We start from the raw sequence: 23,525 nt of genomic DNA on the forward strand, positions 1-23,525 counted from the left end.
ACTGAGCCATCTCCCCGGCCCCTTCACCTGGTTTTTGACTCGTACTTACTTATGCCCTTATGTAACTGCTTGCTTTAAATTGTTTTGAACATACCTGAAAAACTGCTTATTTAGAAGGAATTTTTCTTCCCTTCCCAAGGAACCTGGAGCACTAGCAAACCAACACCTTCTTAAACCAATATTAGGGTTGCAAGAGCTCAAGGACTCTGCAGGTGACTTGACGTGGGGCTGGGACCCATGCCAGGGTTCAAGACCTCTGCTTTCTTGGTGCAGTCTTTCAGGATTCCCAATACAGAACACTAAGGAAACCACAGCCCCCTTCTCTATCCCTACTCATGAAAGGCTATCAAAAGATCTACACAAATCTTTTTAGCTTCCTCCTCTGAATTGACATTATGGGTCTTGGCTGGGTAGGGTTTACTAATTTATTTTCTTAATGCTATCAAGTAGGTGATACATATTTTTGTTCCACTGCACATCATTATAGGAGAAAGACTCATCATTGCTTTGTTTCCTACGTAAGGGCCCCTGCAGCACGCTCCTGTTCTCTAACTCCTTATTTGTTGCATCTCAGTTTAAACGTTACTTCCTCTGGGCATCCTTCCCCAGATCCACAGGGTAGATTGTAACGAATCCATTCAGTGCTTTCCCTCTAACAGAGCTCCCCATACTCAAAAAGCTTTCTGCTCATCATCTTTTGTTTACCTGCAGATCCCAACAGGCCCTCGCGCACACTCAGCACGTCTGTGCCTACTCTCTGCGTCCTCACTGCCAAGGCACAGCCCCTGGATATTCAGCCTTAACAGTGAAAACAACTGTGTAGCCAGGAGTAAAGAAGCCCAGGCTGCTCAAGTACTGCGGGAAATTCACAAATGTTGTTAACCAAATAATGATCAAAAAGCTTTGTCAAATGCCAAATGATAAAATACATGATTATCTCGTTGGGAAGAGCAAACCATGACACTTTATTTCTCTTACAACTACTTTTTTTTTCAATCTGATATTGGATATCAACTATTTCAGAGGTGAAAAAAACCAAAGATCAAAGAAATTATTAAAGTTATATCAGTAAACTGTATTGTAAGTATCTCAGTGCTAGATTCCCCAATGTAAATTTTCCTCTATTTTCAAATTTTTAAAGAGAACTGATTTCAGAAAACTACCTGTATTTCAAGATTGGTTCTTTTTTCTTTTTATGTATTTAGTACAGGGTCTACAGGGTCGCACTACACAGACTGGACTCGTAGTGATGCTGTTTTCAGCCTCCCAAGCACTGGGTGTGCGCCACCACACCCAGTCTCATTCGCAGTCTCAGTGAGCCCCAGGTGCAAGGCTGGCACGGCATACTGGGGATCTAATCCCGGTCCCTACATCTGGCTAAGCAGGCTAACTTTAATCTGCTGAGCTATCTGGCCAGCCTCAAGACTAGTTCTTTTTGTAGTAAAATTTGTTTTTTATTTTTCAGTGCAGAGGTCTGAACAGAGGTAGATGATATTGGATGTCAATTATTTCAGAGGTGAAAAAAACCCCAAAGATGAAAGAAATTAAACTTTGTCTAAAGTTGTATTGGGAAATTGTATTGAAAGCATCTCAGTGCTAGATCCCTAATGTAAATTTTCCTCTATTTTCAAATTTTTAAAGAGAACCAAGACTGCTTCCCAGGCGAACTGGCCTTTGCTGCGAGGGAAAGCAAGTGCAGAATCATCTGCCCAAAACCATGGGACGCAAAAAGTCAAAAAGAAAGCCGCCCCCCAAGAAGATGACAGGCACACTAGAGACCAGTTCACCTGCTCCTTCTGTAACCATCAGAAGTCCTGGGATGTAAAAATGGACTATGGCCAAAACACTGGATTCACTTCCTCTGTACTGTGTGCCTAGAGGAATTCCATACGGCAACCACTTATCTGTCAGAACAGCTGAAAGTGTACAGTGACTGGACAGACACGTGCAAGACAGCCAATCAGTAGTGATGCCATGGACCCGCCCACTGGGCACCAGCACAGAGCCATTCCAAGGGTCCAGGGCTCCAGGGGTGGGTGGTGGGGCAGGGCGTCTTGGCCCTGTGTGTCTGTGGTGGGTATGTTTGTGCCTCTAGGCTTGGGGAGTTGAGCTGCCAATCCTGAGGGCCCTCACAGGGCTCACTTGGCTCTAGAAATCTATTGGATGCTCCCTCTTCTGCCTGGCTTTGGGCCTCAGTTTCCCGGTATCCTCGCAGGACAGGAGATGGATGTAGGACTTCTCCAGCCTCGACAGCAGTCTGCCCCTGTGCCTTGGAGTTGAAGCCTTCATGCTCCTGCTCCCTTGGCAGAACGAGCCAGCCCCCCGGCACTAACGGGAAGCCCACTGTATCTGTTGCTTTTGTAGAGGAGGCAGGGTTGGTTTGGGGAAGCTGTGCAGTCATGGGCCCCTCAATAAAACCACTTGTGGGAAAAAAAAGAGAGAACTGAGATAGGATCTTGATAAACTGCCGGTCATCCCCAGTAGCTGATGACAGACACACACAACATCCAACTCATTCACTCTTGAAAAGAGAAAGGTAGACTGACTCCTCATTTTAGCAAACATTATAAAGCACATTCTGACTGTCTGGTATACAATGAACATTCATTTTTGCAGTTCCTGCCTCCTCTTTCCATGAGGAATGATCCTTCTTGTCAGTTGTTGACACGCACATCAGATGTCTGGAAATACCAGGTACCTTAGAGCGTTAAGAGGAATATGAATGCCAATACTCATGATAGTTTCTGTCAGGACAGAGCCAAATCAGAACTGAGGAGATTACTTCTTTATAGGTCATTACTCACTAGATAACTGCCTGAATCAAAGAGGACAATGCCTGGTCAAACTCATTTATCATCACAATCTAATAATGCTAATTGGTAGCCTCTGTGATAAGTCTACGGACTACTTCCCTGACATCTATAATTAAGAGTCTACTATTATTGATTACTTGTTAATTTTTATACTTATTACTGCGCTTGAATTAGATATTTTGGTCCTGATTGCTTCTTTCATGACTTATTTGGCCACTACTCACTTTAATCATGACCTGATACCTATCTAGAATTAAATAAGGAAAATGTAGCTTAAGGATTTCAAGATTATATTCAAGCTGCTTCAGAACAATCTGCTGTTCAAATCCTTTAGACGTCAATCCATAAGCTCTCAAATTGGTTAATTAAATTTTTAAAACTGCAGACTCAGAGGCATTATTTACAGCACGGCTTTCCGAGCAGGATGTAGGCACATGCATGAATCTCTATTGACTTTAACTTCTCAAGTCTAGTTCCGAAAGTCTTAGATTTCCTGGGGTTGAAAAATTAAGGATAAGTGGAAATAAATATTAGGTAACGCAAAGGTGCACCGGGATGCCAATCAAATATAAAAACATCAGAATTAAGGAGAATCACTTTGATACCTAAACTAAGCAAAGCTGACTGTTACAGAGCTTACATCATGCAAAGGCTAAGTCACTTACAGGCCAGACTCAGAGGATCACATTTACTCTGGAAAACCTTTGTGAGTCACCATACTGGAGACCAACATGTGATCCACCCCACACTAAAGTGCAACACAGCCAGTTCTTCAAGCAGCGGCGCAAAGTGAAGTGGAATATTCTCCTATGCTGGAGGAAAAATAGGCACTTTCAAAGACTAGGATCACACGCAGTTCAGCAACATGCTCAGTGGAGAAATGTATGCAAGCCGGTTAACAGCTCAGAAATGGCAGCCGTTCATGTTCTGAAATAATTTCTGAAATCACATGGAAGACAACATTCACAAGGCTTAGATCACTACATCTCTCACAGGCTTTATTTTAATCTGAATGCTTACAGTTAATGTGCAGGGGCTGAAACATAAAGGATACATTTGGACATGACACTACTTTATCGGATTTGCTTTAAAAAATCTAGACTCCGACTTCAAAAACTAGCACAAGTTAAAAAACATCCTTTTGCACAAGGAATTTATATGGTTATGTTTATCTAAAATGACCTGTTAAACGTATCAGCATATTTTGGAGGATATTTTCAAAATCTCCTTCAACAAAATGTTTTTTGATTTTAACCCACAGATATCACAAATTTGACTAGACAAGATACACTCTTCTGCCCACTGGCATAAATGGCTTTTCAAATTCAATATGATCTTTACACCTCTAAACATACGGTTCTCCCAATTTCATTAAAAACGTTGTAATTCTTCAAACAATACAAGCAAAAAACCTTGGAGTCCTGTTACTTCTTTCCCTTGACCACCACTACTTAATTCACCCTCATATCCCATCAATTTTAGCTGTTGGACACTTCCAAAAATCTATCCACTTTTGCTAAATCTCCACTAAAAGAACCTTTCTATAGTTGACTGCTATTTAGTGTTTAATTTCCCCCAGCTACCCCTCAGTACTGGAGACTGAATTCAGTGTATCATACAGGCTAGGCACATACTCTATGTTCTCAATCTTTTAAAATACAAGGTCAGGTTTCACCAAGTTGCCCAGACTGGCCTTGCACTCACACTGCTCCTGCCTCAGCCTCCTGAGCAGCTGGGGCCTAAGCTACTTACCCATCAGGTTACCACCATCCATACTGGTCCCCTCTGCTCTCCATACCAGTCACTATGTTTCAAAAATGTCCCTTTGATTACATCACTCTGCTTAAAAACATCACAATTACTTCCCAATGTTTGAAAGAAACAATAAAGAGCCCCAAAGTGACAGATGACCTGCACAGGGCTCCACCTCCTTAAGCCCCAAGCTCATGTTCCAGCCACAGCAGGTCTTCTGTTTACCCACTAGCGCATTAACTATACCTAAGTGAGGGCAGGCTGACAATGGCATACACACACTCAGCATGTATTAGGTATCTATGCCACATTTTCTTTATATTTCTTTTGGTTTTGTTTGGTTACTGAACAGGGTCTCCCTATATAGTGCAGGCAGGACTTAACTCACAGCAACCCTCCTGCCCCAGTCTCCTGAGTGCTAAGATTGCAGGGTGTGGCTCTGTGTCCAGGTTCACTCATCTATTGCTGGACAACCAGGGTGTACCTCGGCTATTGTGAATAAACTGCAGTAGACATGGCAGGCATCTCTTTGGTGTGCTAATTTCCTTTGGATAAAACAAGTGGGCTGGCTATATTTATTTTATAGTATTTAGTCTTATTTTATTCTTTATAAATTTATATACTTGCTACAGGATTTCCCTATGCAGCTCTGACTTGTAGTGATCCTGTTTTCAGCCTCCTCAGCACTGGGACTACTGGCGTGCACCACCACGCCTGGACTTAGTGGTTACCTCAGCATGTCCCGGGGGTGGGGCCGGCAGGGCATGTGGTACTAGTACCAGGGATTGAACCCCAGTTCCTGTTCTTGCCTAAGCAGGTGCTTAGTCTGCTGAGCTATCTTGCCAGCCCTAGTTTTTCTTTTTTGAAGAAATCTCCATATTGTTCTCTATACGGACAATACTAACTTATATTCATTCCTACCAGCAGTATGTAAGAATTTATTTTATTCTGCACACCATTGTCAGCAAAATATTTTGTTCTTTAAATAGCAACCCTTCTAGCTGGGCTGAAATGGTATGTCATTATAGTTCTGGTCTGTATTTCCATGATGGCTAATTGTATAAAACATGTTTTCATTCTTTTCAGAAGTGCCTATACTTTTTTCTTGTTAACTTGTTTGAGTTTTTTATTCTGTATATCATCCCTCTGTCCGAGGAATCACTGACTACTATTTTCTCCTATTCTAAGGTGATTTCTTCACTGTTTTGCTTTCTTTGCCATGCACATGCTATGTAGTCTGATCTAATTCCATTTATAAATTTTTCTTTTTGTTTCTTATGTTTTGGGAGTACGATTAGAAAAACTACTTCCTAAACCAATGTCTTTAGGTGTTTCTCTTTTAATCTCCTTTTTAAATTTGAGTTTCAAGTCTTAGAATTGGACATTATAACACTCTGAGTTGATTTTTGTACAGGTAAGAGAGGGATCATTTCAACCTTCTGAATGTACCAATGTAATAACTGCTGTGTTTTAAAATGAACACTTTATACTAAAGTATGCAAGTATAAGACACACAAATGATTGGGATGTATATTCTGAGTTCAATTCCCAAGACTAACTAAAAAAATAATCAAAATCCAAAGAAGTGAGCAAATCGTTGCACACAGCTCCATGTGCTGTTTCAAAGTAAATAAGTCTAGGCAAAGTACAGTGGCCGGGTTTGAACCCACGGGGCGTGCCAAGACAGGTGATTGAGATGGCGTGGTGGTGGGCACCTGTAATCCCAGCACTTGCGAGGCTGAACACAGGAGGATCACTGTAAGTCTGATCCATGTAGTGAGACCCTGTAGACCCTGTACCAAATACATTAAAAAAAAAAAAAGTAAACAAGTTTGTATAGTCACCGTCCAGATCAAGATACATCCACCCAATTCCCCCGAGCCTTTATCATGTTCCATTCCAATCTTTATTTCTCCCTAAAATGGTAACCACTATTCCAATGTCAACCATCATACATTAATTTAGCTTGTTTTTAAGATTTAAATACTAAGATTTTTCTGAATCTGTCCTACCCATCTTTATATAAATAATATGCTCATGAAGCTAATCCACACTGCAGCATGCAAACTCATCCGTGTCTTTCTGCTGTATGCTACTCTGTAAGCATGTCAAACCCATTCATACCAAATGCTGCTGACGACTGGACTGTGTCCCGTGTGAAACTACAATAAAGAAGGCCATGCTGCGCATTCTCACGTGGGAAGACACAAGGCCTTCCGCTGTGCTCTGGCCTTCTCCGGGTAGGCACGGATCCAGCTGCGAGCTCTGGCTGCTGGGCTGTACAGAAGAAGCTGCCTGCTGCAATGCTGTGCTGCACCCACCGCCCTGGTATATGTCCTATAATACTGCTGTGATGACATTCACAGAGGCTGAAAAATTTTAAGCACGCAGACAACTACAGAATCTTGGAGTTCTTCTCCCCTACGTTCAACAGCAGTCACTGCGTGGCACACTGACCTCATCTATTTTCTCTCCGTTCCTTGTCTGCTGCACTACATGGAAGCAAATATCTCACATCATGCAATTTGCTCCTTAAGACTTTTGTTTTGTTTTTTGTTTTGTGGAGCCAGGGATTGAACTCAGGTCCTTGTGCTTGCCAGGGAAGCGCTTATTCTACTGAGCCATTCAATTTGCTCCTTAAGCTTCAACATGCCTCTCTAGAAAAGATGGACACTGTCATGGAAAACTACCATCCCCTGAGCACATCACCCATAATTGAAGTCTCAATATTCATTGGTATTACCGAATATCCACCGGGTAAAGTCCTCCCTTACCCACACCTCTTGAGTAGAGAAACTGTTCTTGGCTTCTGATTATATTCTCAGTGGCTCACAGCTCTTGACATATAACAGTACTCAGAGAACATTTCCTGAGAAGAAATGGAGAGGATGAAGCACTTCACCCCACCTACAACGGATCAGGCTTCAGAGAAGAGCAGAAATGAGGACCATCCTCTAGATTACATGGTCATTCATACAAGGAGAAACCTAAAACCAACTGTATATACAGAATCACATAATTAGAAATGCTCTCTCCAACACATAAAATTTACTTAATGAAGCCTTTTATAATATACACCAGATGTCCCACTAGAAGCTATGATGCAAGTTCACAGCACATTTTACTATTTCTAAGCAGCACAGATGTGTTTTAATAATTAGTTTCTTTAGCTGATTAGCTATGCAAGGTCAAAATTAGGTCAATTTACACCAAAAAGTAGTGAGAGCTGATTTAATACCCAGGAATGAGTTTGGAATTAGTAGATTCCTATTGTCAAGAGATTTTCAAAAGCTTTGAAGACTTAAAGAACACAACTGCAAGGAAATGAGCTCATCTTGAAGTACTTTTCTTTAGCCATTAGAAAAATTTAAAGCTTGTTTTAAAAAGTAAAATGAAAATAAAAAGTACTATGACTAAAGAACCACTGAGCTTTGATGTAAACATTTAAAGTTTCTTTTCATAGCAACTGCAGCCTTCAAAAAACTTGTAACTATTTTTACTTTATTCAATGCTAAATACTGGTGCCTCTCAAATATTTTTCAACCATTTATCAAGTACATCAAAACCACAATTCATATAGATTTGTTTCAAATTACAATACAGAGCGCTGTAACAGTCTAATGCAACAAGAAAAAAATAGCTATACTTAAAGTCTCACTCAACATGGAGGAGGTCTAAACACCAAAAAGTCTAAATAAACTATTCTTGCAGAAAGATGAAGCGTTCTTATCTGAGTAGAAACCAAAGACAAATGTTTAGGCAGTATGTGTGGTGGGGAAGCGGCAAAGCAGCAGAAATGCCCAGGAACAGAACTCTGTGGGGACAAGGAGAGGTAACTTTTAGCAGCCAAGCACCCAAAGCCAGAGGGAGTTCTCTGCAGGCCAGTTCCCTTCACATTACTGTCAGGCCAGGAGGAAGTCGTGACTGCTGTTAAGCAAGAGGAGAGGAGGTTTCCTGTAGGCCAGAACCACGCATTTCAATGTCATCCACTATCAATAGGACTTTACTGTTCAATTTGTTGCATTCCAGAAACTGAGTCCAAAAGACAGTGTCTGGGCTGAGTACCTCAAGAAAAACTCTGTCTAACAACTAACCTCTAGCAGAAAACCCTCTCAACAACAGAAGGCACAGCAAGACTGTTAGCTCCCCCAGACACACTCTGAAAAGCTGTACCAACTATTCTCAAGCACCAGGTCATGAAACCAGGTGCAACTGTACCTGAGAACTTTCATCTCTCCTCCAGCTTTGTTCTACACTGAAACCCTCAACTCAGACCAAAAAAACCTCATAAATATCCCTATTTTGTTTTTCTTCTTCTGAGATGTAATTAAGATTAGGAGGTAGCAGTCTTCTTCAAATGGACGAAGAAAATGTGGCATCTATACATAATCAAATTCTACTTGATTATAAAGAGGGATAAATTCTGAATTATATTTGTAGGAAAATAATACAATTTGATAAACTATGTTAAGTCAAATAAATGAGACACATAAACTTAATTACTATATGGTTTCCTTTCTCATGAGAAATCCAAAGTACAGAACCTAATGAAAGACAGAGGGGGAACAGGATAGACAGTGTGCAGATGCAAGGCAGCAAGCAAGAGAAGGGAGGACGAGGGGCTGTGCAAGAGCTAGAATGTGTGGCACATGTTCCAGTGAATGTAGCCACTGTATGTCTAGAGACCCCGTGTGGCAGGGGGTGGGGGGCAGGGAGGGCCGCACACACAGGTACTAACACAATTTTAAAAGGTAATGGTCTTCTCCACTGTAGTCAACTACACCCTGGGCTTTATGTCATGGTTTTCAAAGGTAGTGGGTGAGAGGAAAGGGGCTGATGATCCTGAGCTCAAGGTCTTAGAGTGACTGAAACAGTACCCAGCTCAAGTCCAGATCGGATCAAAGGGCTGAATGAGCCCTCAGCCTAGCTACTAAATACCCCTTGGGGAAAATTTAGACTGCATTACTCTTTGACACAAGATCAAGCACAAATGTAAAATTTCAGCATATGAAAGTAAACTGGACTCTCATATGGCAAATAATCAGAACAGTATCACAAATAACTCGGGTAATTAGCAAACAGACCATGCAAAAAGATTATAAATATGTGAAACAATCTAGTGGACCAAATTAATTAAAGAGGTAAATGAAAACAGGTATTCAGGAACAACTACCAAAAAATCAGGTGAAAATACTTACTGGTTAACAGAAAGTTGAGAAAAATGATTACCGTAGGTTTTCCTACAGAACATGCTTCTCCTCCATGCCCCAGCCCCAGAGCACCCTGTGTGAATCTCTACATTTAAATCCTTTCATTCATGTATTACCTCCCTCCTCTCACACAAGCACCTCTGCAGACCACAGAATTTAGTTCTATGCCCACATTATAGGTCAGTATTCAGCAAAGACATTTAATACTTGTTCCTCTTTAACATCCGCAGCAAAGAAACTATGCTTGGGAAAAGTAAGAGTCTTCTTAAATAATTTTAAAATCATATCAAAGTTTATAAAAACTGTCAGTTGGGCTGCAGAGATAGCTCAGCAGTCTAAGCGCCTGCCTAGGCAAGGGCAAGGACCGGGGTTTGATCCCTAGCACCACAGGCCATACTGGCTCCGCCCCTAGGCAAGTTGAGTCTTCCATTGAGACCAGGCGAGGAGGCGCATGCCTCTAATCCCACAGCTGGAGAGGCTGAAAACAGGAGGATCATCATGAGTTCAAGCTGCAGAGTGAGACCCTGTACTCAAAATACACCAAAAAACCCACAACCCCCCCCAAGAAAATCTGTAAGTTGCTTGTAGTCATTTCATTGCGCACTGACAGAAAAACAAAATTAAAGATGCTAAAATTAAACGACCTCACAAAAAAATCTTACAATATCAAAAAGCTCTGTGTCTAATATTATTATTTGTGTAAGCATGTTATCTGACAAAACCATCTTAACTACTTTAATTTCAAAAAAAATGTTGTATCAAAACATCATTAAAAGTAATTTACATATATCTAAAATTACGATGGAAGCCGCTTTTCCATACCTGTGAGGGGCTCACAGACAAATGCCAATATAAATGTTGCTAGCACACTAAGAGAATATTACAGAATGACATTAAAAATCATCTAGCACTCACAAGACAATGCCATCAATCTCTCCTGTGCAGTAAGTGCTGGGACGGAAGGCAAAGAAAAGTTGTTTATCAGTGGAGGCTCTAACAATTGAAAAACAATCTAAAGACACTATCAGGCTGCAGCACACATGCTACTGAAATTAAATCCAAAGGGTGATTTTTTTAATTAGACGACAAATCAAGAACCTCATTAAGAAATAAATGATTATGCACATATTTAAAATGGGCTTTCCTAAACACTGCTCATTTTAATGTGCATGCATTCAAGTTTCAGGCATAAGAAAAAAAACAGCATCTAATAGATGTGCTTTGAGTGAAGAAATAAATACCTAAATTTGCAGTACTGTCTAAAAAAAATACAACTTTCTTACTTCCCCAAGTTACTTCTCCATCCCTCTACCAGGTTTGCATTCCATTTTTCCACATCTTCATTAACTTTTCTGACTGTGTAATAGGGAGACCAATTTCAATCAGACTTTCATCCCCTCTAGCTACTTTCATCCCCTTTAGCCCCTTGGATGCTGGCGGTGACTGGTCTATTACTCTAAAGTCTCCTTACAGACCACCTCTGTATAATAATAGCTCCAGGTGTTAAGATGTTGGCACTGCCCTGAAAAGCATCATGGAGGTAAAGGAGATGCGGGTCTCAAAAAACATGAAAACCTGATAAAAGCTTCAAATCATATAGCTTTACGCAGGTCAGGTTCATGTTAAGAGTATTCTGGGAAGGAAAGGAGGATTAGAAAAAAATAAAGACTTCCAACAACTCTAAGCTTACTGAGATGGAAGAAAAAAATCCAAAACTCATTTTATCTGCTACCCAGAGGGTGAGATATGTGACTTGCTTTAAATAAATCTGCTAGTCTTGTCTCTGAGAAACAGTGCATCTTGATTATGCACACCCTCTTTCCTCCTTCCAAATAAGTGCTAGACAATTATTTAGCTGGAAATTGTGAAATGTATTCTGTGTTTATCTCTATATTTAAATCTTTTTACTCATATTGAAATGTTCTCAGTATCTATGCAACATGTTTTAGACTCTCATGTAATATGTTTCATATTTATTTGAAATCCAACATGCAGTCCAGTTTCTTTTACAATTAGACTATTTTATTTATAAGGTTTCTGTAGGTTTTCTAAATAGTTTGTGTAATCTCACCAAGTAAGGTTTCTTTGGATAAAAAGGAGGAAATTTCATTTTACAAGTAAATTATTACAGAGATTTTTATCCTTCATCAATAAAATGGGAATATACAGACTGATTTCAAATGCTGATGGGAATTCAGGGAACGCTTGTAAAGCCACCCGCACCTCCCCTGCCACCCCCGTGTCCAATGACTGCTAGGGACCACCACCAGAAGACAGTCGTATCCAGCGCTTGACAGGATCACCTTGGGAAAGCTTACGTCCTATGCTGAGCTCTAAAAATGTCTGCTGCACTCAGCACGCATTCAACAGCAACAGGATTTGTAACCACATTTCTCTTGAGCAGAGCTACACAGCTGTCACTTGGCACGAGCAGTGGCCAGACAAAAGATGGCAGAGGTTCACTCTTACTTAGACTAGTATCAACTCAAACCTCATTTCCAAAAAGCTTTATGTACAAACTATTCTGAAAATTTGAGACTAAAAATGCAAATGCAAAGGTACTTTATAAATATAAGGTAATGTAACAGTTTACTTCTAATTTTTATTACAGAACTGTTTGAATGTTCAAGAACAAATTAAAGCACTTGCTTATACACTACTTTTCAATACCACAATTTGGTTATAACCTTTGAATATACTTTTTTTTTTTTTTTTTGCAGTACCAGGGATTGAACTCAGGACCCTGCACTTGCCAGGCAGGTGCTTATTCTACTGAGCTATCTCCCTGGCCCACAAACTTTTAATTAAATAAACTTCAGAATAAAACTAAGCTTTATCTAAGAAAGATGTTTCTTTTAACACTAACTTGCATGCACTACATCCCAAATGACAGAAAGTAGAAAATGATGCTATGAAGTGACATGAAACTCTAACCTAAAGCTACCATAGCTAAAACTACTTTCCAAAATGTACCAACAGTCAGGGTGCCACATGACCTGTATTCAGCCAAGCACATGTGCTAAGTCAAAGGAGGAGTTAGGTAAGATGACCTGAGGAGCAGAGGGTAGGGATGAGATGGTACAGCTGGGGCTTGTACATCTGGGGTTGGCAGCTGTCGCTGAGACATATGGAATGAGTTAGGGGCATCAGGGCCCATGGGTCTCTGAGAACAGAACCACCATGCTGTCCACCAAAGAGAAGGCTTTGGCAAGAACTGTTTCTAGAAATTTAAAACATTGTTCCTTTAGACCTCCCAGTGTCTCTAAGAATTATCTTATTCCCTTGAATAAATCCTTGATTTAAATGAGTTGACGTACTTTCTGATGTCTGAAATTAAGAATTTTGATCAATAAACCAAAAACCATGGAAAACATTTCAATGAAAATAAATACTAACCTAACTAAAGTTAGAAATTATGTAAAATTAAAAACACAGTAAGGGGCCAGCCAGATAGCTCAGCAGATTAAAGTGCCTGTTTAGGCAGACACAGGGACCAGGGTTCGATCCCCAGCTTGCCCTGCTGGCCCTTCCTCCGGGACATGCTGAGACAGCAACTGAGACTGGGCACAGTGGTGAGCCTGTAATCCCAGCGCTTGGGAGGGTGAAGACAGGAGGATCTGTGTAGTGAGACCCTGTGCTAAATACATAAATAAAATAAAATAACCACAGTGGAGCTGGGCAGATAGCTCAGCAGTCTAAGTGCCTGCCTAGCAAGTACAAGGACCTGGGTTTGATCCCCAGCCCCACATGCCTGCCAGCCCCCAAGCAAATGGTGCCCATCAAGGAAACCAGGTGTGGTGGTGCATGCCTGTAATTTCAACACTGGGAAGGCTGAGACAGGAGAATCACTGAGTCTGAGCTGCATAGCGAGACCCTGTACCAAATACATAAAGATTTTAAAAAGTTCAAAAAACCCACAGTGGACCCTTGAGTTATGACCAGCATCACAGAACAGCTAGGTTATGACCAGAATTTTAGGTTTAACTTATGATCAAAGTCTTGAGTTATGATCTGAATGCTGGCTGCTTGTGGAGTTGTAAACAAAAGATATGTGATGCTAGAAAAGTCAATGTAAATGTACTTAAATGTCATGATGAGCTCAAATGCATGTGCTTATGGATGAGATTTTGGTCAGTGCATTGCTACGATTACTGCTATCAAACTGCCCCCAAAAACCTAGAAAAGAAGCGAAGGAAGGAAGGAAGGGAAGATAAAGAAAGCAACCACAATCCAAAAGAAGGAAATTGTGAAGAAATTAAGAGTGGCGGTCATATGACTTTTCTTGTTAATACACATAGCATGTCAAAATCTGTCATATTGACACTCTTACAGAGAAAAGATTTTTACAAGGAAGCTAGTGTTGCTAAAGGTGTTACTTAAATTAGTAAGTCACAATAGTGTTAGATGAAGTAGGAAGGCCACTACTAATATGGATAAAAGGCAGAAGGCAGGTTATACCCTAAGTCTTCGATTTGTAGCAGAGCTAGGGCTACAAATACAGAACTTATAAAGGCTAATCTACCAAGGAGTGACAACAGTAAAACATTTCTTGCCAGTAAGTACTTTCACAATTGTAAAGCAAGAATTGGGGCTCATTAGGCCAAGTGAGGCAGCCAGTGCTGATAAAAGGATTGCTCAAAATTACAAACATCACTTCAAAATGATGTCACAGAGAAATAACTTGCTTTTATCAAGTTCTCAACTGAGATGAAACTGGCCTTTGCTAGAGTGTGTCCGGGAGAACATACGTTACCCAGGAGAAGAAAATGCCAGGCCACAAGCCCATGAAGGACAGGTTAACCTTACTGCTATGTGCCAATGGGAGTGGTGCGCTCTCTTGGTTTATCGCTCTGAGCCTCCTAGAGTATATCAAAAAAAAAAAAGTCATGAAGAACAATGTTGTTCAGGGGCAGGTGGGGATCTAACACCGAAGTCTGGGTAACAGGAGAACTTTTTCTTGAGTGGCTCAGGGAGGCTTTCTGTCCTACTGCTAAGCAGTATGTAAAGGAAAAAGGTTTGCACTCCAGACCATCCTTATCACAGACAATGCGGCTGCTCACTCACTAGATTTGGAAGAAGAATGGGCTGAAGAATTCCCGTGCTCTCAGTCGAGTCTCCCCACCTAGTACAACTGCTCTACTGCAGCCCACGGGCCAGCAGGCTATAGCTCACTTTAAGAAGCTGTGCACCACGGAACTGCTCCTGAAGTGCTTCCAGCTGGCCTCGATAGATGTAACTGTTAAGAGTTCCAGAAATCCTTTCCTGTGTGGGGATCCCTGAGAAATCCCAGGTCAGTGTCTCTCTAAGGACACTGGATCTGCCCGGAACAAAGTGTGGCCTGAAGTTATACAAGAGAGAGAGGCTTTGCAGGCCTGTAGAGGAAGGAACCTGAGCCCGTGGTTGATGGCACTGTCACTACAGCGCAGCGCGCAGGCTTGCAGGCAGACAACAGCAACGCAGAGGAGCTGGGAGAGGCACACTCAGCTGAGCTCCAGAGAGTGGCAGGTCAGCAGCTTTGTGAAGTGGGGAGGATAACAATCAGCAGCAAAGTTCTTCTGAAATAAAGGAAATCCTGAAAACGAGGGCAGAGCTACGAACTGTTGTGGAGAAGACCCAGCCAGCTGCTGCACTCGCTCGACAGTGACAGTATCATGGTACTAAAGAGAAGGCAGAAACAGCACCTCAGACCACTTTCCAGTTCTGAGAGGGCTGGTGAGCCAGAAGCAGGTCCTGGGTTGCAGACTCCCGAGGCCAGAAAGATCACAGACCTTGCACTTGCCAGGCAGGCACTTAAGCCACTGAGCTCTATCCCTGGCCCCCAAGAACCCAATACTGATGCTCCTGTGGCAGAGGACTCTCACTCCAAACAGTGGCCCCCTTCTGTTTCCTCATCCTGTTTTCTCGTTCCTTCCTGCAGGCCAAAGATGCGCACATGAATAGCCAGCACAGTGTGAAATAGTTTCTGGTAAACCAGGTACATTTTATACCTTCTTGGTGAATAAACTGGGAAATTGCTGGTGGTTTTAGTAAATTATGCACATCACACAACCCTCTTTTATTGTGAAAAGGTCAGTTGAGGGGTGTTCTTGGGGGCTCCGAGTGCATTATGGGTATTTCCATTATTTCTTATGGGAAAAAGTCTTGATTTATAAACAATGTGAGTTACAACTGGCCCTCACAAACAAATTGAGTTTGTAAGTCAAGGTCCACTGTACAGCTTGTAATAGTCTTCACTGCAGTTTTATACCAGTGCTACTTTATGTGAAGAGGCTACTTGTCTTAGTTACTTTTTCTCACTGCTGAGACAAAACACCTGACACCTGAAGTTAAAGGGAGCAAAGTTTCTGTAGCTTAATCTGTAGAGCTTTCATTCAGTCCATAGTTGGCTGACTCTAAGGCAGAGGGGCGTCACAGAGAACAGTTCATGGTACCTGCAGGATAGCAAAAGCAACAAGGGAAGAAGCCAAGCCTCTTCCCTTACATGGCACCCAGGCTAATGGGATTAGGCTGATAACAAACCAATGAGTAGTGATTTAGTCATCACACCCTTAACTCCAGCATCGTCACTCTAGATTCAGCCACTTCTGCAAAAGCTCACTTATGACTGCAGGAGGCTTGGTGGGGGAGGGACAGCTAAACAAAACCCAGATTGCAGAAAACAGATTTGAAATATTATTTAATAATCTCCAAGAATTCCCTTACAGATCCAACAATCTTTATGAAGATTTTTTAACTTTCAAAGGTAACAATATCAAAACATGGACAAAATCTAGGACTTAAAAGCCAAAAAACTGGGAAAATAAAATTATGCTTTTCATTAATTAGCAAAATGGGTACATGGACACCCCAAAGCCACAAATCTAGACTTTTTTTAAAATTATAAAACTAGCTACAATAAGCAGAAAATCATTAAAATTATCATAGCATTTTGTGTTAAAAGTCATATGGGTATAATAATTACTGGACCAAAATTAACTGAAATAATTTTAAAGAAACTATAAAATGTTACATGTCAATCTGAACAAAATATTTATAATCAGATTTTAAAAATCAACATTAACATGATTAATCATTTTTATGTACAGTTTCTAACAATATAATTTTCAATTCAAACTACAACTTTTAAGGATGGATCAGAATTTAAAAACCCGTAATTAAAACCCTACACTGCTCCTACAAGACTACTGCATATATATTCCGTCAAGCCCATCTTGGTAACACTCTGGGTTTCTTGGCAAAGATTACCTTAAAATTACTCAACATTTAGAAATAGAAGGAAAAAGAGGTTATAAAAATACAGCATTTCTGGCTTCACTTTAAGTACCTTCAAATATCTCACTAATCCACGTAACTAATCAACAAACAGAATTATTGCCATTTTCTTAAAGCAGCTGAATAGTCACGTATGTACTGCAGAGCCCAGGTAACGTGAACAAACAAGTGAAGGGAGAACCAACTGTCAATGTCGATCTAATGCGTCTTAAACCCACACCTTTTCTATCACAACAGGCTCATTCCTTAAGGAAAAATCAGTAATTACTTTTCATACATGAATGTAAAGTAATTCTCCCAAATATAAATACAGTATTAAGAATTACTGGAAGGAATAGGATATGGTCTTTGTCTTTGAAGATAAACTAGAATACTCTTAATTATAAGATAGGCAATAATGAAAAATACATACAGAAAAATTGTGTTAAACGTGGTTTCTTAATACTTTCTCAAACTTTTTTTGCAGTCTACTCATCTCTTAAAATAGATCTGTTTAAAGGCCAAGCAAAGGCAAAAATAGACTGTCAAAGGCAATAACTGTTTTCATTTATCACAAGCCTTGTAATTAATTCATTAGTTTGTCAATCAACTTCACTGTTAGTGAAATTTGTGAAGGGAAAAATGAATAGCTCACCGTGCACAAGGATGTCTTTGTGATTTTCAGGGAAAAATCTGAAGAAAACTCCAAATCTGAGATAGATGTTGTATGGCAATCTATATGCTATCCATTAAAAAGGAGAAAAAGGAAGGAATTAGCAAAATATTTTAAAAATATAAATAACACTCGATGCATTCTTTTCATAGAATTTCATCATTTACACAACATTTGGGGGATTATTTCCAAATTTAAGGATTACTAAAGCTTTATCATTTAGTTTTTCTTCAAATCACATTAGTACCTTTTTAAGAGCTGTTGTAAGCAATAAGAAATACTGTATATTAAGTCATGGCTCTGATCTGCTAGCCTTCCTAAGACAAACTAAATAAATACTGCAAATAGAAATGTTTTTCTATGTATCACCGAAATTCATTTTCCATGCCATCTGTGGTACCTCTGCTATAAACCATGTATGACAACAGTAAAATAACAATAAACACTTTCAGAGGAAATGGTAAGCTGAAACACACACAGTGAGAAGAAAAACTGTTTTAAAATTTATTTCTGATGCATTTAAATACTCAAATCAAACAGCAAAACTAGGGCTACACAAAACTAGTAGCTCAGCGTGAAAAGGCTCTGGGTTCAATATCCAGTCCCACAAAAAGAAAACAAACAAAAAACTGCCAAATATCTTTGTTTCAGAATTTGCTCTGGTTCCAATTTTTCACTTTGGGTAGGGCAGAAATCCCCTCTTGGGCACTGCAGCCTGGGAGGGCTCTAAAGGCTGCAGTAGCTGGAGAGATCACTATAACCCCATGAATACACACCCGAGGCATTATTCTATGAAAAAGAGTTTGCAAAAAGTTTAAAATTACATTGCAATTACCTTTTACTTGTAGGACGCCTAGGGAACATAGAACAAATGATATTTACCTAAATAAAGGACTTTTATTTATTATGTATAATGATTTAAAATAAATGACTTATTAAATACCTTTGTTTTTTAGCCTTAAATTTTCTATTCCCGGTATCTGTAACAGCTTTGGAATTACATGGCGATCACTAGAGAGAGAAATCAGCTCTGACTTCCCCGCCTCTTCCCTGTCTGCTCCACCCTAAGGCTGAGCTGACTAGTCTCTACAGGATTACCAGCCTAGGAGCCACACAAATCCCCTACTGGGAGTGGCCTGGAGCACCAAACCACACTACAATCAGTGAGGCTGGCTTGCTCTTCTTGAAAAAGTTCTTACTCATTATTCTATGTCAACCATTAAACAGCCCAACTACTTAAATACAGGATGACCAAAAATTCCATATATTTTGTTAATCTTTATAACAGGAAATACAAAAACAATCTTATCAAATTTATTGAACATAAGAACTGACTGCTTGAAACGACACCTGCCCATGTGATGCTCAGCAGAGTGAGCACACGCACATACTGCCCAAGTGAGATGTTTAGTTCAACCCTCTATCAAATTTAATAAAGATTACTTTTATGCAAAAGACAATTATTAATGCTATGAGGTTAACAGTATGAATAAAAAGACACAATATTCTAAATCTAACCCTGAACAAACTATATACTTATATAGTTGAAAGTAACCTTTAAGAAAAGGTAATTTTTTCAATGTAAAGTTAATAATTGTGAGCCATATAAAATGAACAAAAATTCCAAATAAAACTAGTTTAATATACTAAAAAAAATAATAGAACACAAAAGGAACTAATTTAAAAATTTCAGCACAGTAGTTTAAATTTTAGGGCAAAGTCATTAGGATTATTTAATCTTAAAGGGTTAGAAAACATTTGAGTAGGGGAAATTCAATTTTGTGAGATATGAACTAAATGACTACTTTGCTGTGGGAAGCTATAATCAAGCCAACTGGTGATGAAGCAGAGGTGACAATACTGCAGACTTTTTGTCTTAGCCAAAGTGAAAGCAAATGATTCAACTGGTTCAGCGTTAGATTTGAAGGATTTTAAAATGGAGTAAAAGAAGTTTAAAAACATAATTAGAATTCCAAACAGATGGGAATCAGGTGGGAAATATTATCATCTTTAGTTATTTCACAGCGATTAAAGCTGGAAGAAAAAAAAAAAAAGCTGGAAGACTCTAAGGTCCACATATAAAATAAAGCTGGCCTTCTGTTTCTACCTCCCCGCACCCTCACACTAGACTGTGAATTCAAAATTGTATTTGGAAAAAATTGCACCTGTACAGAACATGTACAGACTTTGCTTTTCCTATTACTCCCTAAACAATAAAGTACAGTAACTATCTCCACAGCACAATAACTGAAGAACCTCATCAACATAGGATTTTGGTATCCAAGAAGCTCCTAGAACCAACTCCCCACAGATGAGAGGGGACTGCACTGATTTCAAATAAGCTTAGAAAAAGGGCAATGCTTTCATTAAAAATCTGGCAAAACACTTACCTTAATACCGCAAGGGTCTGAAATAAGAGTCTCTGCATCTAGAACTTCCACAATCGCTTCTGGAATAACTGCTTTCTTCATGCAGGACATGTTGAAGCCATAGACATCATCCCAGAAAGCAATTCTGTCAGCATGTTCCTTCACGTCACTCACAGCTACCAGGCTGATAGTGCAAATGTCAGGGTACACTGCAGACAACAAAATGCTCAACTATATAGTACCATCACCTTCTGTGAGGGAAAATTTTACATCTATGTCTATATCTATATATAGATCTCCTAAACCCACTGCTATGGGTTACTATCAAAGGAAAATGATACAGTAAGGGAAAACAACCAAATTCCCTTCTATAGTCTCTTTTGAAAAATAGTCATGAGAGTGAAATGTAAGAGGGATTCCAATTATGTACTCATTAAATTATTAAAACAGTATAAAATTAAGTCACCCAGAAACATAAATATATTAATATTAAAACTTAAAATATGCTGACTTTAAAAATCAATGAATCTATATATTCCACAGAAATGTAGAAAGACACCAATCATTCTGATATACATTGCATGTACAACATGTAATAAAATTTAATTTTATCATTTGTGGAAAACGTTTGTATTACCCCCTCTTACTCAATATAAAATAAAATATTTATGGACATGAAGAACGTGCCAGCCTTATTTTAAGTCTGTGGGTGCACAGCCCTATCTTCAAGAAAGTTAGGTAACAATTCCTAGGAAAGAGACAGAACAAGGCGCTCCAAGGAATTATGGAAGCTCAAGCCAAATCAGCGATTTCAAACTTAGTGGAAGCCAGGGAGCAGGGCTATTCCCTAAGATAAAACCTGAGGCCCCAGGAGGAGTGGGATGAAAGCATGTGTTAGGAAGAATGAACGGTGTACAAACAAGGTCATAATTAATAGATGCCATGGCCTATAGACAACCCAATCAGAGATAAGCAGTAAGACAAAAAGCTACAAAGGAACCAGAGTAAACTACACTAAAAATTAAGACTTTATTATAATAACCCATTGAACATTTTTACACAGGGTAATGATTGTGGTTTTTGGGAAAGTCATTTGGAGTGCAATGTTCAGAAATTAAGAAACAGTTTTAGTCCAGGTGCTCAGAATTGAGCCGATGGCTATGTGATTGGAATGGAGATATGTTATTCAAGGGGCATGGGGAGGAAGAACTCACAGATCTCTGAGACAGGCTGGCTGTGGAGGGAAGAGCAGCCAAGGATGAGTGTCAAGCTTTGGCAATTGGACAGTCTGTCGTACTAAGCACGACAGTAAGGAAAAGCACGGGCAGACTTGAAAGGAATACAGAAGTTTACTGCTCGCAGCACAGGCTTGAAATCCAAAAGCAATCATCTGGGCCAGAGCTGTGACTTTAAAAACCACGAACGTACAAATGGGAATGAGAGAAATGGGCACTCAGGAGACCTCTGGAGAGCACACAGTTACCACTAGAATTTACAGGCTATGTGGAGGAGGGAAGGAGGCTGACCAGCTGGAGAGGAACAAACCACCACAGGGAGAGCACTTGGGGGAGTTATGGACAAGGTGATTTAGTAAGAACTCCTAGGAAGTTTTTCTTATTTTAAGTTTTTGTTTTGCTTTGTTTTGTAGTGCAGGAATTTCTAGCATGCTAGGCAAGTACTTCACCATTGAGATATATCCCCACCCAACAAGTAAAGGCTTTTATGAAACAAAACTTAAAAAAAATACTGTTTATATTTTGTGAGTAGTAAAATTAATTTTTTCTTTGAGTATCTCAAATAGCAACTCTTAAGAAATTCATGGAATACAGTATGTTCCCGTACCAACAGGGAGCAAATATAAATGTATCAAACGAACACAGACATTTCCACATGGTCAAGTGCCTTCAGATTTAAACAGACATTATCCTCTTTCCCCCAAATTTTATGCAGTCTTAGAAATTTTATTATTCAGTAGCTACAGCACTCATATATCCTCCATAAACCCCAGAACAAGATCTGCTGGCATCAAAGCAAATGCTCTGAAACCTAACTCTGAATACCCAGCAAAGGTCCCGAGTGCGGTGTCAGGGCGGGGTTCTTGAGTCAGCGCAGCGGAGGTGCGCCGGTCTGTGGCTGTGGAGCTGAACAACTTCCGCCTTCCCTTGCCCCACATATAGGTAAAGCCTCCTAATCAATACAAATCCATGTTATTGGAAATGTTGACTGGCAAGATAAGCAACTACAGGAAAGTATGATAACTTTCCTGGACAACATCCCTAATTTGTAAAGATTCTTAAGCCCTATAAAAGCAGAATCCTGAAACAGATTATATGATGAGCTTTTTCCTTATTATTATTTTTTTTAATGTATTTGGAACAGGGTCTCACTATACAGTTCAGACTTATAGTGACTCTTGTTCTCAGCCCCCCAGTGCTGGAAATATAGGCATGTGTCACCATGCCTGGTCTTTTGGTCAACTTGATAAATCTTTTCTTGACCCTAACAGAAGCAGTCCCATTGGGTGCCCTGAAATTTCATGCTTAAAGAGGAACACAGGTACAGCAGGGGTTAGCAAATGGTTTTTTGTCAAGTTACTACTTTAGGTTTTGTGGGCCATATACTTTTCATTGAAAGTACTGCTTTCTACTACTGCTAGTGTCATACACAATATGTAAACAAATGAGCATGACTGACCCATAAACCTTTATCTACAATCAGGAAGTAGGCCAGATAAGAGACACCACTGGCAGAGATGAGAGCGAAATGGCTGATGTAGTTATTATCAGGACCGCCACATTGACCCACTCCCGCGAGGGCCACTCATGGGAGCCCAGCATCCTGCCATGGACTGCACACTGTTACTTCACATAGTTCATAAAATTCTTCGACTTTAGAATATCATTAAAAATCATAGCAGAAATTTTTAATCGGTTTCTACCAGGTTTGGCAAACTCTGGCTCAGACGTCAAATCCAGTCTGCTGGCTGTTTCTGTAAATCAGCGTGATCAGAACACAGCCACACTTACTTGTACATGTGGCGTCTCTGGTGGTGCTACAGCAGAGCTGCACGGCAGGGACCGAAACCGTAGTAGCATGGAATTGAAAACATTTGCTATCAGGTCTTTAATACAAAAAGTGTGCTGATACCTGGTTCTACATCAAACAATGTGAGGTGTCAGTTATGCCACCAATAAAGATGACTTATTCACATTACATTCTGAAAGTTATACAAGCTTTTTTTTTTAATTTTTATTTATTTACATTTTGTGTGTGTGTGTGTGTGTGGCCAGCTCAGTCCACCAGGGGGTGGGGCTGGCTGGCATGTGGTGCTGGGGGATTGCTGTGCTTTGCTTAGCTTAGCTTGTTCTAAGTAGGTGCTTTAGACCACTGAGCCATCTCACCAGCCCAAAAGTTATAAAAGTTTTGAAACTATATTGGTAATAAGACAAAAGAAATT

At 40.0% G+C, this 23,525-nt stretch overlaps 1 protein-coding gene and 1 pseudogene across 1 annotated transcript in view; one reads left to right on the plus strand and one right to left on the minus strand.

Annotated features, from left to right (window-relative positions):
- The window catches only part of Prmt3 (protein arginine methyltransferase 3), a 123,508-nt gene that overhangs the window by 22,458 nt on the left and 77,525 nt on the right, over positions 1 to 23,525 (minus strand). Inside the window, exons 12-13 of the mRNA XM_012517258.2 lie at positions 20,090 to 20,277; positions 17,682 to 17,768 (exon numbers count right to left, since the gene is read on the minus strand). Coding sequence (XP_012372712.1) covers positions 17,682 to 17,768; positions 20,090 to 20,277 — 275 coding nt within the window. The remainder of the gene's footprint in view (positions 1 to 17,681; positions 17,769 to 20,089; positions 20,278 to 23,525) is intronic.
- LOC101567957 lies at positions 1,718 to 1,967 on the plus strand (annotated as a pseudogene).

The sequence above is a fragment of the Octodon degus genome, unplaced genomic scaffold (genome assembly GCF_000260255.1).
Source record: "Octodon degus isolate 3935 unplaced genomic scaffold, OctDeg1.0 scaffold00159, whole genome shotgun sequence".
NCBI classification, from domain to species: Eukaryota; Metazoa; Chordata; class Mammalia; order Rodentia; family Octodontidae; genus Octodon; species Octodon degus.